Genomic DNA, 18,803 nt, shown 5'->3' with positions numbered 1-18,803 from the left:
GAGTGATAAGGTCACCCATGAGTCTCCTTTTTTCCAGGCTAACTTCTCATCCTCTCTAGATTTGCTCATTAATTTAAATATTTTTAAATTCTTAAGTCATTAAATTAGTAACGGTTTTGCAGAAATCTCAAGTTCTTTCCTCATGTCTGACGACACAGTGAAAAGAGATGGCAAAATCAAATACAAATTCTCATTTCTCTGTGCAGTGCAGAAGCTTCCTTTTCCTTCTGAATAGCTTTGCCTTTAAGGTCGAATACACAAGAGAAGTGTTCTAACTAATTCAGAATAAGTATTTTCTATTATTAATTCCTATTTTCTGAATGACAGCTAGAAATTACCTTTCAGAAACAATGGGTTCTGCTGTCTTTCTGTGTGACAAGTTGGTTCTAAGTACGTTGACACAAAAAAAACCACTGCCTCATAAAATGAATTATTTTTAAGATATTTTAAAACTGAGTTCATAAGTTCCTTCACCCCAACATTGTTTCACAGTGGCATTTCTTGTCAGAACATCACAATTTCTGGGAGATGGAGGCTTGTCTAGCCTTGCCTGCAAGTCATGTTAGTTTTAATTGCTTTACTTAAAGTGATTTAATTGTGGGTTTTCATAATTGCTACTTTAACTCAAGGTATAGAAAGAATGCAGTTCATGGTGGTCATTTTCTTCCCTTCTATCACATTCCTGAAGGATTTAAGTGCATAAAGAGAAAGGTTTGCTTTTGAAGAACCAATGCTGTATTTGACACAGACCCATGCTAGATACAAATATACTTACAACTCCTGAAATAAAGACTCTCCTAATGAGGGAAGACAAGCCTTCATTGCTAACATGGTGAATCACAAAAAATCAACTATAACTGTGGAATTAATGGTTGCCTAAATGTGGCAACTTTAGTTAATAACAAATGCTTATATTTTCACACAGAATGCAGGAGTTGGAGTGGATAGGAACCAGAATAGATAGAAATAAAACTAATTATTCTGAATATACTATAGACTTTTGACATTTGCAGAGTACTGGAGAAATGCAGGCAATTTCTGTATATATAATTACTCCTTATTTCCCTAACAACTTTTAAGGAGTCCTGGATTCCAAGTCACAAGTTCTGCATCATGCTGCTTATACTATAATACAAATTAAGTTGCTACTTCATACAAACTAAGACTCATCAGTCATGTCTTTCTAGATTAATACAGAAAAGTAGAAAACTCCTACTATAAGAAAAGCATGAATAAGTGGATAATAGAGAAAAAAGACTGCCAGCCTACAGCACTGCAGGCAAGCAAAAAAATCACAGCACTCATTGGTAACTTATTATTCCAAACATCTAGCTAATGACATGAAACAGTGTTCAAAACTCATCAGTATTACAAGGCTCAGTACAATTTCCATCAGTACAAATGTTGTAGGTTACTACACTTTAGCACTACAGTTGCAGATAAAGCCAAAATGTTATACTTTGGATAATAAAGTTTTATATTTTTGTCCAACCCAGTAACCCTATAAAAGGAGCATCAAACTGAAAAATAAGCTAGAAAGGAAGATCTGCATAGTTCTGTTTCATTTTCTATACAAAAGCACTAAGATATTGTAACTGCTGCCACTTATAGTAGTAGTTCCTAAAACAAGCTGAGTTGAAGAGTCTCTGTGAAGCTTTATTTTTCTCATGAATGGCTCTGAATCTCTAAAATGAAGCCATTCCACTACACCTCTGGTTATTTGCCATGGCTCTCAGGTGAGTCTGTGCAGTAAACAGCACCAAATGGACCTGCCAAACCTCGATTTCTCCTACCAATTAAGTGATCTTATTTATCGGAACTAAATCTCCAAATACCTCAGTACCACAGTAGAAAAAGAGATGCCAAGACATGAAAGTCTTGGTTTCATACCAGTGAAGCGCATAAAAAGTAACCAAGCATTTCCTCCATGTTCACTGCTCCTCCTGGAGAAGTGGTGTCTACCACACCCATAGACCTCAACAGCAACCAAAGGTTGTGCAAGTCTGGTTTCTAAAAGCATCTAAATTCTCTAGGAAGCAGTACAGCATCTTTCACACATTAAGGGTGTGGCTTAAAATTAAGATTCACCTTGCTAAAAACTAAAGCCAATCCTAGAACAAACATGTTTAAACATGTTATTAAACATGTTCCAACATGTTTAATGCATTTCAGCAGAAAATCCAGGCAGATACCGACACTGGCAAAAACACTTACTAAGCTGTGTTCAGGCAGGGAAGTGAATAAGCCTCAGCTTATCTTGAGAAAGAGGAGGGAAAAGCAGGATTTCAGCAGAGCCGCAGCAGCAAAGCTTAACTAATATGCACTGGAGTCATGTTAGACAAGAGTAGGACAGTTCTGCACAACTAGCTATACCTCAATAAAAGGAATCAATTCTGTAGATAATAAACTAGAACCAAAAGTAAAACAGCAAAGTGTGTTGCACACAGATGCCTTTTACAGTGCTAGGAGAGAGAAGAGATTGAAATTCAAGTCTGACATTTGAATTCTCTGTAGAGATTAGGTAGAAGAAACAAAATACAGATGAGAGACTAAACTATTTCCCTTGCCCTCCAAAGGGAAGGGACAAAGAAATCCAACAACAGAGCTGCAATAACGAAGAGCCTTCAAGTGAGCTGAAATCCATAGCTTTAAAGTGCCTTTCTTTCTAGCTCCAAACACACCTCAAGTAAAAAAAAAAAAAAAATCCCAAACCAAAACTCCTAAATATTGTCTATATTGCCACTACAATTTCTTTTCTGTTCCACTCTAACATAATAATATAGATACAAACACACACTTTATAAGATACCTCCACAAAAGTGGAATACAAAATGAAAATTCTGAATGCTATGTGCTGACAACTTAAGAGAAGATTTCTGAAACTAAATGAAAAAAAACCAGAAAATTTAATCTGATACCTTCCAATCTGCAATTTAGCTTAATGAATTATGATTAAATTTTCATTACTGGATATGAAAATTGTCTTAACAGAAGGTACAACTAGGAGCACAACTGTATTTGCACATAATTTTAGACTTAGGATAATTCAGGCTGGAAGGAGCCTTGGGGTTATTTAGTCCAGTCTCCTACTCAAAACATGGAAAAAGAGAGGCTTCATGACTAGGAATCACACAATTTCAGTCTTTTTGAAGCAGACTAAAGGTATGTCTACTAATACATTAGTTTCAGCATCATACCTTCTGGAAGAAGAGTGAGTAAAGGATTAACAGGCTTAAGCTACAGAGTAAAACTTGTAATACAGCTTTGCAATTATCTAATTGCCCTTCATTCATCTCTTAAAATTAAGATCACATCCCACAGTCTTTGCTTCTTGCAGCTCCTCACAACAAGTTGTCCAAGAAAGACTTAAGCTCTGCAAGAAAGAATCAATTGCAAAGCAATTTCTTTTAAATAAGCTATAGATTTCTTTTTATAAACAGACCCCTTTTTTCTTCATCTCAGCTATGTTTATTCTGATGACAGTTTCATGTTACACTGAAGCTTTTTCTTCACGCACTTAGCCATTACATACCCAGGATACTCATCACATTGCCTTTTTTTCAGACACTGCCCTGTACCAATAATATTAAATAAGGTTTAACTGCATTGCAAACATTTCACAGGAGGGTAGAGAATGCTGCTTAGTGATCCTTAAAACTGTATCAGCACTCTATCTTTTGAACAAGTTTTATTTCAGGTACTCTTGAGAATAGATCGCTATAGCACTAAAAAGTCTGCAGTCAACACCAGATTGCCAAACACTGCATTGAGCAGGAACTTCAAAGGACTCCAGTAAATGTTACTGAGTCCACACAACCTTATGAAGCAGACAAGCAAGCAGTGTCTTAATTCAAAGCAATTTTGTCTGGTATTATCACCATTGGGAGAGGCTGCTTTCTATACAGTGCACTTGTGCAATACCATTCCTAGAAAATATACGTGAGTATTGCCTGGGTATTTATTTTTGGGGTGACTAGTGGAGAGTTTGTGCAACTGATAAAACTGGAAAAGGAAGCTTTTTTATATCAGTGAATGGAAGGTAAAAATGCACAATGCATCTTCACTGCATATGCAAAACACATTCTTCCTTGTACTTTGCCTCAGACTGAAAATATGCACATTAGATTTGCTGGGATGCCCTTAAAGATTTCAGTAATTTTGCAATATAGAGAATTTTGAACATGTTCTAGTAAACCCAGCAACAGCTAATTGCATTATAGTAAGCATCACTGTTTATTCATAATAAAAAAAAAAAAAAAAATCACTACATAAATTTACATTTGCTGTTAAATACATTAACTAACTTTGTCCTAGGAAAATTTCCCTTTCTACTTTAAGAAAGGTAAGCAATGATTGCTTCCAGTATATAGATTATTCATTCATGACCAGGAAAACAAAAGCCTAGGAAGTTCCACTGAAATATCACTATTTCCATCATGTGGAAAAAACAAAAAAAAAAAACATAAATATTTTGTAAAAGATTCTCTTGTGATCTAAATTGCTCTTATATTCTGCTTCATTCAGGATTCCTTGGATTTGTTAGTATTTTAGTACATCTAGAATACAACTTGAGATATAACTTTTACTATCTTCAACTAAAAGCCATGAAAAGTCAAAACCAAAACACATGACAAATGACAAGTTGTAAGCAGGAGGCTTTGAGCCTTGATGTTACGAAACCAATTCTTGTGCATGACTAATCAAGACACATCTACAGAATGTCAGGATTAAATATCTTCTGAATCCATGGTACCATGTATTTATACATATGGTACCCTCTGAAATGAAAAAAAAAAAAGAAATCTCAACTAAACTTAGAGAACTTTCATAAATAATACATTACTTCCTTAAATACAAATTATATCCATCTTGCCAGCCTGCCTTTCTATACTTGAACAACTGTTTTCAACCCTATACTTTAAGTCAAACTGGAATTATAATGGAAGGAAAAAAAAAAAAAAAAGATATTGCAAACACTACTCAATTTTTACTAACTTTTGGGCTGACAAAGTCTATTTACATTTTAAAAATCTAGGCCTTAGCTATACAGGAAATTTTTCTATTATAAACCAACAGTCAGTCACTAACTTCTAGTGAGTTTCATAGCACAACTGAAGAATCTAGTACATCCATGTTCTTTAATTAAACAGATTTCCCATTCACAGCTTGCAATCACTGTTCTATAACAGTGTAAGTGAAAACCTGCCAGGAGAGGAAAAAATTCTGCTTATAAAAGATTGGCTTATATACGTGTATGTAGATTTATATTAAAAATAGCAAGGCACTTAAACAATGATTGAAATTGTCCATTGGAATAAGCTCTCATAACCTCTGCTGAAAGCATACAAATAAGCACTTTTTAAAATATCCTAACTTCATTAATTTATGAAACCATCTTCTATCTCATTCATTCTCCCATTCTAAAGTAAAACCATTTTCAAACTCTGAGTTACTTCTACACTGTTCATCAGTAGTAACACACTTCACTCTACATCAACTATGAGTCTGCGCAAGGGTGTGTAGCCTTATCCATATACCTACTCAACAAGTTTAGACTACGGGCTGTGAAACCCAGCAATAAAATCTGAACAATTAAATCCATCCCTACTTGAGTATGAAACATTGGTTTAGATTTTTTAAATAAGTCATGGGGATTTCTCTGTGATGGGCACACTCATCAGTGTCTCAACTACATTCTGTCACTTGGTAAGTGATCACATAGCAATACACACTATTACAATAATCTGGAGCAAAGAAGATACTTTTTTTTTTATTGGAAATCTGACTTATGATGTTGAATAACAATTTCAAGTATTATTTGAATAAGGGCACCAGAATGACTTGAAGTCATTTGACCAAATTTTCCCCTTTTGGGGGGATGATTCTGACAGAGTCCCAAAACAAAATTCACAGAAGAGACTGTGTGTATCACACATATTGGTAGATTTAGTCAGCCCTTTAATGGGTTGAATAATGGGAAGAATAAATTGTTGATTCTCATTAATAAGGATCAGCAACATTTAGTGTTATCACAAAAAATTCAAAAACATCAGAACACCAAGTATCGAGAAACCATTAGAAAAAACATATTACAAAAGACCACTGGGATTTATGTAGATTGGAACAGAGGCATCTCTTTCTTTTCCCCACCCCCACTTAGCCCTTAGGTCTTCAGTTAATCTTACCTCATTGCAAATCCTAAAAGAGAAGCTGAAGCACAAGGTGATGTTAAGAACCAGAAATTTTACCGCTGGTTTTGTCCTTTCTTCATTTCTTCCAAGACAGGGAACTGCCTACAGGGTCACCACAGACCCTTTCTCAGACCCCACAGATTCACAGTAATGATACACACAGAACTCTGCTTGGACACTTTCCTGGAGCAAGAGAAGGACCACATTTATGCACACAAATCTCCCTATCTTTGACCCCTACCTGCTAAAAGAATGAAGTCCTGTAGGTGGGACTGCCTGGGTCCTTTTTTGGGGTAGGGGTTATGGCAGGAAGGCTGGGGTAAGGCCTTACTGAACAGAGTACCAGAACCAGTGTCACAGACAATGTGCTGTTGCAGCAGGTCTCTGCATCAGTAAGCACTGCTGGCACTCCAGTTTCACTTACACTTGGGTTCCCACCTGGGCACAGTAAGGAGGAGTGGAAGAGGAAGGAGTATATTATGGCTGGTCTTTGCTTTTTCAGAGGGCAAATGAAAGGTTTACAAAGTTTCACTGTACAGAAATGCACTTCAAAGGAGAGTTCAAGACAAATAAGATTTTCAGCACCAATTACAGAACTGAAAGCGGGGGGGAGAAGCAGAATTATATTCTGCACCTATTACCATAACATTTTATGACTTTTCAACTAGAAAGGAGTCCTAAACAACAGAAATACAGATTTTTTTTTTTCCAAGTAAACTTAAAAAATAGTTAAGAAAATACAGGGATCGTAAAATCTGAAATTAATGAAGCCTTTTTAGATCATTTCACCACTTGTTAACAGCTAGAGGTCTTAGTCAAATAGCCTGAAACCGGAAGCTAGAGATCACCTCTCAGTTCCAAGGCCCTGCCACTCCAGGGAAGCCGGGATAGCATCTCTTTTCCAAAGACAGAAACCCAAAGTCTCCTCCACGCTGCCTACCGTGCGCTCTCTACTAAACTGCACACATTTACCACCTCCGCTCCACTTGAGTTTTAAGAAAGCAGAAATGCAACCCTTGAGAAAATCAAGTCCCAGTGTGAGGCACAGTCATCCGACAAACCATGCCCACATGGCTCCATCTCCCTGCCACATCCAGGTGTTACGACTACAGGTGACGGCTCAGCGGCAAGAGCTCAGACACATCTTCACTGAGTTCTTTTGGGGGGAAAAGGCGGGGGGTGGTGGTGGATCTTTCTCCTTTGTCCTGGAGGAACAGCGGGTTCAGAGCCCACACTAAGCTCACCCGGGCTTTCCCCTGCCTCACACTCCTTCCCTCCCCTGAGCCACCGGCGAGCCCAGACGTGCGGACGGCTCGCGGGTCCCGCGGGGGACGGTCCCGTTTGATCCGACGGGGCAGCTGCGCGGGGCTCTACCCAGGAAGAGCGGCCCAGGAGTCCTAACATCAGGGGGCAGCCGGAGAGACCCTCCCGCGGCCCAGCCTCATCACCGACCCCCGCCCACCCAAGGAGCCGCGGGGCTCCTGTCAGGGGAATTCCACCTACAGCCACGCCAGTCCCAGAGGGGCTCCAAAGCTCCCGCCAAGGCTCCACACCACGGACGCGCCAAGCAGGAACCGCGGCGCCCAAGGAGAGTAAGAAGGGCGCCCCACACTCACCGCCGCCGCCGCCTCCTCCTGCGGCCCCCAGCATCCCAGCAGCAGCATTAGGCAGCCAGCAGCCAAGCTACAGCTCCGCTGCCGCGGCTCCATCCTGCCAGCTTAGGAGCTCAGGGCCGGCCCTGCAGCGCGGACATAGCCCGCAGGAGCAGTGCGGCTCCCTGCAGGCGGCTCCCACCAGCCACCCCGACACCAGCGCCCACCCCTCTGCCGCACTCCCCCGCTTCTCCTGGCTCAAGTCCTCCCGGGACTACAGTATTCCTCCGCTCCGGGGGCGGGCGATGTAGGGCACAGCGCTGCTACCTCCCATTTGCAAGGAGGATACAATCCGCCCCGCCCCGCCTTCCCTCGGGCGCCGCGGTTTTGCCTGCTCGAAGAGCGGGCGCTGTCTCTCCCCGCCCCGTACCTCCACCGGGCGGGCAACTGGACCCCGGACTATTTTCTTCAGCGGAAGTCGCCGGAGTGGATGGGTGGAAGGAAAGTTGTTGCCAGTGCCGGGTTGCCCTGATGGAGGGGTGGGCGGCGGGCGCGGAGCTCGCCCGGTTCAGTCTCGTTTTATCCAGTCTCGCTCAGGTGCGATGCCGCTGTGGGGACTGCAGACTTTCTGCCTGGGCATGCTGTGAGTGCCTGGGCTGCGGTGCCGGGGAAAGCGAGCAGTGACCAACCCCGAAGGGGCAGCGCCAGCAGTTCCCGCCCGGCCACTATCCCGGGGCTCGGAGCCCTCGGTGCTCCGTCGTGCCGGTGGAAGGAGCACGCGAAGCGGTCGCACCGTGCCCTACCCGCCCCGAGTGACGGCAGGCCCTCCTCTTCCTCTGGCGGGCGCAGCGGCGTGTACCCGACTGCGCTGGTCCCCGCGGGCTGCCCGGGCCATGGGGCGCACAGGGTGAGTGCCAAGCGCAGCCCTCCCCTCCCCGCACTTCTCGCATCCCCGCTGTGACTCTGTACCTTTGCCTCCGCAGGGCGCTGGTGCTGCTGCTCCTCTGGCTGGGCGCGGAGCTGGCGAGTGCGGTAAGTATGTGCAGATCCCGGCCTCAACAGTGCTCGCTGGAGGTGAGCGTGCCTGGTCAAACCTGTCGGAGTTTGGGCATCCTTCGGCCAGAAAAAGACGTATCCCCGCGCCCCTCTAAAAGATGCACAGATTTAATTATTTATTTTAATTTTTTTTTAATTGCTGTACACCTCTGCTCCGGAATTCCTTTGTGCCTTTTCTTCTGCTCTACTTTGACTAGCTTCTGAAAAGTACACTGCGTGGAAGACCGTCTGTGTGCAATGTAACAGCTTTTAGTGTCTGATTGAGTGATCACTATCTCTCTTTGCAACTGACTACCTTTAGATCTTTTTTAGCATCTCCTCAAACCTTGCTTTAAAAGCGGACTCTGTTGGTAGGCTCTTGTTCACAAGGGATCCAATCCAAAACACGTCATAACTAAGTAAAAGAGATGTGAGAAATTAAAGGATGAAGCTTTTAAGTGTTATATCAAGGTTCATGACTATGGATAAGTAAATATGTTTTAAATTCTAAGTTGGTATAGAGAAACAATGACTTTATGATCTATCTGACAACTTTATGACATAAAGTCGTAAATGAATTTTCTCTTGCTGTTCCAAATTAATGTTTAATCAGAGTAGTAGGGGACTACAGGTTTTTTAAATGTTCATAATTTTCTTCTTTTTTGGTGTTGCAATAGATTTTCTGCAGCTTAAATTGTTAGCCTACTTAACTAGTGAATTAAGTGTCCAACTGATGTACAGTGAGCAGTTCAAAAAGCACTTCTTTGTTATATTGTAGTGTAAATTAAGATTGGGCAGTAATGTTTGTGATGTGGATTTTATAGTGTAAATACAATATTGAATTAATGTTAGTATAATATGTTTTAAGTATGCTTGTTTTGATTCAACTTCAGACAGATTTCTAACAAAACCAGTTGAAACATAGGTTCTTGACTCATTAGCCAATTTTTTTACTGCTTTTGCTACTCTTTTGATTAAAATTTTAAGGATCTATAACATTTCTGTGCAACTGAGAAAAAAATCTTTTGAAAAGGCCTTAGTAACAGAGGGGTTTATACTTTTTATAAATAGGAAAGGCTTGATAATGTTTTGCATTTATCATAAACAATTGCACTAGTAGAATTTCATCATCCTGATCAGGTGGTAGTTACAAGCACTAATCTTCTCAAAGATTAAAAGATTAGAGAGTTTTATTCAATAAAACCAAGAACTATTCTACTAAGAGTTCTTACTGCAGTGTAATCTAGGTAAAAATTACTTTTATAAGGCAAGTACTTCAAAGGCAAATGTTGAAATTGTTTTGAATCAAATGTGCCACATTTTGCAATCATTTATTTAAATTTATGTGATACGGGAGTGAAATTATTGTTGATTGATGCGGATATAGCTAACAGCAGATTTTCAATTGTTTGCTTCAATTTTGCTCCATACCTGTTGGAAAACATCTCTTAAGCAGTCAGATTTCTGTTAGTTCTTTAACATCTTTCACTGCCCATAAAGGGATTCTTGTTGATTAAGTAGATCACAATAATTAATATCTACCTGATATTTCTAAGTCCTCCTTAGAGTTTTCTTCTGGGTTAGAAAACAATGAAAATCTTAGTTGCTGAGTAATCAGTCTAAAAATATGAAGAATCAGAAATAGGTCCATAAAATACTTTGTGCTTTATATGTCTAACCAAGTAATGGATTTAATGATTTCTATTAAAATGCTGTCAAACATACCCAGCAGGAAAGAGTAAAACTATATTTTTGTCAACTTCAGATACAGCAATAGGTTAATAATTGACTTTCTGGTATCACTGATTTAAAAACAAATTCTAACACCTTCCAGCATGAAGAAAGCTGTTAAGAAAAAGTACTGGTGATTGAACTTGCACTAAATAGATCTTTTTTAGGAAAACTAGGATCTCTGAAACATTTCTCAATACATCTTTGGTGTATAATTTGATGTGCTGGAGCATAGTGAAGTATAATGTCAATAAAATGAGGTTAAAACTTTAGGTTAAGGAGTAACAACTTCTAGAAGACTATTCACAGACAGTCAACTTATTGCTGAAGATGGTGTAATTTATAACTTTGTTCATATTTTTTTCTTTTAAATAATCTCATTTCAAAAACTTACCTGTTGTAAAAGAAGTGTTGTTCCAAGTTCTTGAGCACTCTTTAGAAATGGTGCTGTGGACATGACTAATATATGCAGTGGCTGGCACATCAGGCCAACATCTTGTATGAAAGCTGGCTTTGATTCAGAGGTCTCAGTTATCAGGTGTAGTCATCTCCCTTTTGGTAAGAATAAGATTTTAATGTGTATCTGAATTAAGATCTCATTAATAATTATTTTTCTTGGGTATAAATTATGATCTATTTTGAATGGCAGTGCAAAATTAGTCTTGTAACATGATCCCTGTTTTCCTGAAGTAAATGTTGGAAACATGAATAACTTGCTGTTACACATGGGGTTACTTGGCAGAGATATTGTTACCCTGCAGACCAATTGCTGAGAGTGACCTAAGAGTTTACCCCTAACAGCTTTCAGCCTGGAGTCCTCCAGAACCTATGCTTCTTTCATGGTTTCAATTTTTTATAAGCAATAATTTTAATTTATAATTTATAATAATTTCATTAATAATGAACCAGGACCATCAGTGCAAGATTCTGTGCAAACACAAAACAACAATGTAGTGCTATCTTCGAGATGTTCACTGCACTAAGACATGTCACTAAAGTCTGTCCAAAGGTAGGGGAGATAACAGAAAATATTGGAACAGTGCAAGGAGGCAGGGATTTGCCTTGGCTAATCACTATCCTCCCCTGAGGCTTTTGCAGACTACAATGTAGAGTTTTTAGGAGAGGGACTTTTAAAAGAATAATCAGAGTTTTGCTGATGTTTCTGGGGTGTCATAAATGTGAGGTGGAGCATGTGCTGAAAATGATCACCAAACCAAGAGACAGCCTCTTTGTAATGAAATTTGAGATTCATGCCCCTTCACAAAGCTCTCAGCTGAGCTGCGTTTTAGTCCTGTGCTGTCATTCTGTGCCCCCTCGAGAGCACACCTAGCATACAGGTGAGATGGTATCTCCTCATTTATTTTCTGTTGTTGTTGAGCTAGTTGAGCACACCTGGAATACATCCTAGTTTTGATGCCTAAATAACTACTTTTAGCACTTTGAGGACTTATTGTCACACACGTTCTGTTGGAACAACTGAGCTCAACTGAGCTTTCAGATGGAGTTTGGTAACGTTTTTTCTATAAGTAGACTTCACGTACTATTGCAAATCTTTCAAATCTGAGTGGGGTTTTTTGTTGTTTTGTGCAGTTTAACTAGAGCCACTGTTCCTAGCACTTGATATCTTGTTCAGCAGAACAACTTCAGTAGCCAAGTAAGGTGAACAAAAATTGTGTGCTAAAACCAGTTCTGGGAAGTCTGCTCTATTCTGAGTAACCAATTTTGAGAAACTCTTCTAGATTATGTCAAGCTAGCCCAAGTGATCTTATTTATCTATGCATTAATATATCCTAGGTTTTCTGTTTGTTTTCTATTTTATATCTGTGATACGAATGCTTCATAGTGTCTTTTCCTTTAATATGTACTGGACCAGCTTAATTGAACTCAACTCCCTGTTTTCAATGGCCAAACATAAACTTTTTTCCAGAGTCCCTGACATAGGGGAGAAATTAGCTGTTTAATTGTGGATATTTAAAACCAGAGTTGCAGCTCTTACTGTAACTCTTTCCAATTCAGTTTCTGCCAATATGATGTTATCCATTAAGAGGTATTTATAAAGTTTTGACCTTTCCATTGCCATTTTAATTAGTGCTTATAAGTATGAAACCCTTCTCTATCTTGACTTTTACAATGTATATTTATGTAGCCATAAGCTTTATTGGGAAAAAACTAGTATCTACAGTAAAGAAGGAGTCTACAGAATTCAAGAAATAATATAAAATACCAACCTAATCTTATAAATGTCAGGATTTGTTTACCAGATAAGGCAGCTTCTAATCTGTAGGAATGCATGGCTGTGGAGACACTTGATGAAGATTCACATTCTGCATTGAGGATGGTCCTTCTGCAAAGGTCAAGTTTGAGTAACAATAAGTCTATGGTAAAATAATAAGAATTCTACTCTGGTTCTGTAGTAAAATAAGGAGAATTACTAAAAAAAGAAACTGATTATTGATGACAGTGCTAATTTTGCAGCTCTTGCTAAGACATTGCATTTTAGGGGAAGTTTTCATTTAAATCTGAGTATACTTTCCCATTTGAACAAATAATTGCTTATTTGCTGAATATTTTCTGTGTGCTGAAGACAATTGAGCAACTGGCATTTTATTTGGTGCTCAGATACTGTGTCAGGTTACAGCAGCTATGAAATAAAGTTATGCATGTGATTGTATTCTGAAAAGCTTTTGTGATATCATTATCTGTTTAAAGCTGTGGCTGCTTTTCGTATAGGTGTGAGAGGCACTGTTTGATCTGAAGAAGCATTTTATTTCCTCTTGTGGACAATCATTGGCACCAGCCGCTGTGTTACCTTGACTTAAGAACTGCTATTGTTATGCTGATGTCCCTAAAGGAGGCAGAGCATTTAATGCTGGGGCTTCTCCCTCTTTATCCATCTTTGATGTAGAGAATCCCTTCATGAGTAGGGTTTGGTAATGCCTGTATCTCAGCTTAAATGTTTTGATGACTGAGAACTAAAAATAAGAATTTTTTTGAGCTTTCATTTGTTGATTGTTTTCAAGCTCTCTGAAAATCAAATCTCAAAATAAGGACTATTATTGTGGAAAAAAAATAAAATGAAAGCTTTTCAATTAGTTGTGGAAGGGATTGTTCTAGCAAGCTCAGTCTGTGTTTCAAAAGGGATTAGGAGGCTGAATTGCTTGTTAGAGGGTACCTGCAAAATGCAGTCTTGATAGTGACTGAAGTGTTGAATATTATTGGAGGAAGATCAGTGGGAAGGGAGATCAGGCATTGACATTATGAATTTAATTTCTTTAGGTGGTTGGGGCTTTGTTTTGTTTTTTTGTGTCTGTTTTTTTTTTTTTTCTAGATACCCATATAACCAAAAAAGGCTCTCTCCTGGAAAAGCAATAAACCCTGACAGAGCTTTACATACTGCTTTCCACTTAGATGTCTGAACAGAAAGAGCATTTAGAGTGGAATCATTCAGTTCTTGTTACCTTTACCCTGCAAAAAAGGAAATTTAGAGATGTAGGCAAAGAATCTGAAAATATATGGGAAAAGCAAATAATTTGTTCCTGTGCTTTTTGCACAGACTTCCTGCAGTTCAGCCTGCATGACTTCCCCTTCTCTGATGGTGTAATTTATATGGAAGTTGTATTGCTGCAGTTTCCAGGAGCTGTGTTTAACTTTCCACTTTAAAAAGTTGTTGACAATAATCTACTAGTTATAATCAAATTCATCTTTTCAGAATGGTTTCCTCTTTTCTCAGGTCTGAAGAAACACAAAGAGGAAACAAATACCAAGTCAAAGGAACTGTTCCATAGATCTGCTTCTTGTTTGGCTTCTTTGCCACAATTTTTAACAGTTCTTGCTGGTCAGAGGCGACTTTGCTGGCCTTCTGATGCTTCTCATATCCAAATGGATCCAAAGCTGTAGACATACCTCTGGTCTGTTCTTCCCTTCTTGTTGTTTCTGCAGAATTTTGATTAGCTTTGGTTGTGTCAACCTCTTGGGGCCACTAAACCAGCACCATCCATTTTACAGTCTCTGCTCACTTGGTTCCCTTAACACTGACAATCAACTCTGTGAGCCAAGTTGGTCTGATTTGCTTCAGTCCACTGAGATGTCAATAGCTACTGTATTCTGAGTTTGCCTTATTCATTCACTGCTCTATTTTCTCCTATTTGGCTGGAATCTACTGCACTTTATACAGCCTCCAGACCTTGCTTCAACGTGCTTATAAGCTCCTCTGCCTTTCTGTCTCTTCTTTGTGCTTTAATAGCCAGGGAGGCTGCCAGTATCACTGCTGTTAATCCTGCAGTGCTTTCTCTGATGCCTCACTCCCAGCATCAGTGAGGACATGTCAGTGCGTGTTACCCAGGAATCTCTGTTGCAGAAATCTCTTTAAGAGATTTGCTCACTGCTTTCCCCTTTAGTGTAGAAACAATTCCATGCTTGACACAAGCATTTGCCAAGACCCCAGTGTGATGCATAACACAGGTCAAATCTACTCATCATCTAGGTGTTGTGGCTGGACTAATTGGGAACTAGCTAGAAAAGACAATACATCAAAGTTTCTGTAAGATATGAAACTAATATTTAATTTTCTTCAGTTTTGCTTATTTGCAATTTTTTGATTTGCAGTGAAGGATAAATGTTGGAAACAAGGTAGCAACACTAACTGTTTCTCTAGTGTATTTATTTTCAGATCAAAACCTGCAGCTTTCTAGAGATTAGGATAAAGTTTTTGTGCAGAGTAAGCCAAAAGCCAACTGCCTGAATTAATTTCTAGCACTGTTTGGAGAGATTGGTTTTCACCTAAAAATCAGAGGAGAGGAAAATGAAAGTGCAGTTAGACGGGGAATGGACTTATGAATGCTCCTATGCTTCTTTCAAATCTCCACAAATTAAGTGTCACCAACTCTATTTTTTTGCTAGCAGCATCACTTTAGAGCTCTAAATAGTGACAAGTCAGTTGTCTTTTCCCAACTTTTTAAAATTACTTTTTAAAATTGTTCACGTTGTATTAGAGTGTTTTCAAATTAATTTCTCACATTTTTTATCCATTTGTTTGAATCATTGAAGTTATTATTTTTTTATTAAGGTCATGCCTTCACAAGCAGTAAGATATCTCTCTGTGAACATGAAGTAATGTTTAGTCCTTAAAAGAATTCTTAAATCAAAATGTTTCTTCAAAAAACTATAAAATTGTAAAAGAAGTGACAAAGCTATTAATACTTTAAATTAAAGTCTATTTAGAATTTGTAAGCTGGCAAGTAGTTTCTTTAGAAATGCATATCATTACTGTAACAAAGTTAAATAGAAACATTTGCTGTGAAGTATTGTGCAAATACCACTTGCTCTGTAAAATATATATTTTTTTAAAAATTTTTAAAAGCAACTTGGAATTATTGATACTACTGTAATGGAAACACATCAAAACAATAGGAAGGTGAATCATTGTATTACACTTTGATGGTTAAAGCTATCTAAAAAGCAGGGTGTGACTCAGCTGGAAGAACACAACCTTCTGGAGCAAAAAGCAAGCTTGGGAAATTAAGAATTTATAGTAGTCTTCAGACTTTTCCATTAAAGGAGCCTTTAGGCTTTCAGGATTAACCTTCTTTGTGAAGTTTTAGACTTATCAAAGTGTGTGTGAGGGGTTGAAAAGCTGGAACATTATCTGTAAAATCAATGTATCTCTTGTAAATGCCCTCTTCATGAAGTGCAAAATATATGAAGTGTAGATTTGGCTTGAAGGTAAGGTTGGCAGGTCCTGTATTACACTGCAGAGTGTATACAGCATTTTGCATAGAAAATGCTGAGCCTTTATTGCCAGAAATGATAGAACTGTGCTGAGTCTTGGTCTCATGGGATGACTGAGGTATTTCTAGTAAGCCCTGGGTGGCAAAAAAAAGGTGGATTGTTTCTGGGGTACTTTTGGAATGCATATGCTTTTTGCTCTACTAGGGAAGTAGGTGTGACGCAAACATGTTGCTTGCTATTTAGCAAAAGTTTTCTATCTGTTTCCATCAGAAACACAATTTTTAAACAGCTATCTCTTCTTGTAAATTTTGTGATAATTTTTGCAAAGGAAGATCAGTGTGTTTTGGCTTAATAAAGTCGTTTTGGTTTAATAAAGTAATTTTGGCTTAAGCTGGAAACAGCCTGTGAAATCTCTTTCTACATATGATGCTTGGCTTTTTGCTGGGACTTGGAAAGGTGTAAGATGTAAGAAAAATGTAGAGAAAATATGTTAATATGGTGATGAAAAGAAGAAGCTTTCAAACCACTCCTGTAACATATGTGTTCTTGTTAATAAAGTAAATGTCAGATCCTTAGCCTACTTTTACCACAAATAGATACAGAAATTTTCTTTGAATACCACAGAGGTTTTAAAGTTAAATGAGTTGGTGACCATAAACAGAACAGTTAATGATCTCTTCAATGTAGTGATTATATGGTTTGCTCTGTGGTACTTTTAACAACCTTAATCTCTGTAAATGTATAATCTTGTTAGGATTAAACCAAAATCTGCCTAGATAGAGTGAGCTCCAAACTGTGATTTAACTATCTCATAGTGGAGCAATTTCCATGTGAATGTATTGGCCCTGGGGCATGTGGAGTGTTGGGAGCCTTCAGCAGGAGTCTCAGGGAGCTGAGGGATTCCCATACTATGTCTTTGTAAAATCACCTATTTTGCAAAGACTGCCCTTCTGAGATTATATGAACAGGGGACTGGGTCAGAATGTCTTTTAATGTGGTAGAGCATGTTTTCTATTGAACGTAAAATGTGTTTGGAGACCCCCCATTGTGAAGAGCTGCAGGATAGGTTGAATTCTGAAATGAACATGCCTGTTGTAGTTAGAGCAACATTTTATCTGTTTTGACCCTTCTCTAGGGTTCATTTATTTAATTCATTTTACACTGTTTCCTCATATAATACAAACAAACAAGTTGCAGTTTTTGCTTTCAAGTTCATAATCACTGATTGCCTGTCTGTGTTGTCTTTCACCCCTGAGAGCTTTTCAGATGTCCTTGGACTGGGCCAGGTTGAGTACTGGTATTACTGTCCTGGATGTGTGAAGAAAGCTTTGCCTTAAGTCATGCATCGAGTTTTGCTTCTTTGAACTGTTGCACCATGTGCTTTGTATGCCCTAAGGCTCCTCTTGAAATGAGGGGACTTGTACCATCTGCCTTTGGAGATCTTGAAAGCTCCTCTAGCCAATAAGGCACAGAACTGTAAAAAGTAATTATGGCTACTTGAAGACTCTCCTTTCAGTTGCATTTTCTTCTATGGGCAAGCATGAGATTGTGAAGTTTCCAAAGAATCTGGTTGATTTTTATCTTTCAGGTTTGTGCTATCCAGCCAAGTTCTGCACATCTTTCAGAGAGAAGGGGCAAGGATTAAAATCCAGCTAGTGAATTTTAACTAGTCTGTCAGTAGTAAGAGTAGAGTTACTTAGTATTTATATTGGATCTCCAGTGCTACTATAAATTTTCAACTCTGTTCAAGGATACTTTACGAATCACAAACCAAAGTGTTTACCAAGTATTTTGGATAGAAGTAAATAAAGGCTATGAAAAGGCAACTTTAAGGGTTTTTTTGGTTGTTCAGTTGAAGTTTTTATTTTTTACTAAGTTACTATCCACATTTGGAATGATTGTTTTACAGTTTTCTCTGCACAGAAGACTGTGAGCCCAGGCATCTTTGTGCAGTGATATTGGCTACAGATTTTATTTGGATTGTATGATAACATTGAATTTACCAGAGATAAATTTTCCTTAATTAGTTCTATGTTTTCTATATATAATAATAAGTGTTCTTTGTGAATAACCAGGCAAAATACTTCCAGCATCTGTTTCATCAAGATGTGTTCTTATAATTTCCATTAAAGAAATTTCAGTGAGAAAGTTACTTCCCTCCTCTTTGTTCTAGTATTATGAACTCACTCAGAGCAGGGCAGAGGGGTACCAGGTTTCAGGCCTAAATTCCTTTGTCAGAGGAATGTGCAGTGAGACACAGGTACAGACTAGCTCCACAACATACTTGTTTAGAGGGGCCTTTCTGCAACCCAGCAGCTCACAGATCTCAGATTTACAACACTTCCTTATCTGTATGGTTTTGTTTTAAAAAGCGAAAACCAGAGTTTTCTTTAATTTTCAAAGGCTGGATACTTTTCTAGATAGGCAGTAGAAGTGTTTCGTTTGAATCTTAAAAGCTGTGGATGCAATTGTGAGAAAGGTAAAGACTTACACTGCTGTCAGATGCACTGGCTACTGTGTTCAATTC

The 18,803-nt window shown here is 38.7% G+C and overlaps 2 protein-coding genes across 7 annotated transcripts in view; one reads left to right on the top strand and one right to left on the bottom strand.

Moving 5' to 3' along the window:
* Positions 1-8,017, bottom strand: part of COL4A5 (collagen type IV alpha 5 chain) — an 82,359-nt gene extending 74,342 nt beyond the window's left edge. For all 3 annotated transcript variants that reach the window (XM_015626027.3, XM_015626029.3, XM_015626030.3), the window contains exon 1: positions 7,808-8,017. In XM_015626027.3, coding sequence (XP_015481513.1) covers positions 7,808-7,900 — 93 coding nt within the window. In that variant the 5' untranslated portion in view covers positions 7,901-8,017. The remainder of the gene's footprint in view (positions 1-7,807) is intronic.
* Positions 8,018-8,141: 124 nt separating this feature from the next.
* COL4A6 (collagen type IV alpha 6 chain) overlaps positions 8,142-18,803 on the top strand; it is a 123,560-nt gene continuing 112,898 nt past the window's right edge. For 2 of the 4 annotated variants that reach the window (XR_001521306.3, XM_015626026.3), the window contains exons 1-2: positions 8,142-8,690; positions 8,767-8,815. Coding sequence is in view for 3 of the 4 variants with exons in the window: in XM_015626026.3 (XP_015481512.1) it covers positions 8,677-8,690; positions 8,767-8,815 (63 nt within the window). In the remaining variant the exon portion in view is untranslated. The remainder of the gene's footprint in view (positions 8,691-8,766; positions 8,816-18,803) is intronic. The other 2 variants (XM_015626025.3, XM_015626024.3) reach the window with 1 other exon arrangement.

Source organism: Parus major, chromosome 4A (genome assembly GCF_001522545.3).
Source record: "Parus major isolate Abel chromosome 4A, Parus_major1.1, whole genome shotgun sequence".
NCBI classification, from domain to species: Eukaryota; Metazoa; Chordata; class Aves; order Passeriformes; family Paridae; genus Parus; species Parus major.
This window is presented reverse-complemented; position numbering and strand designations above follow the sequence as displayed.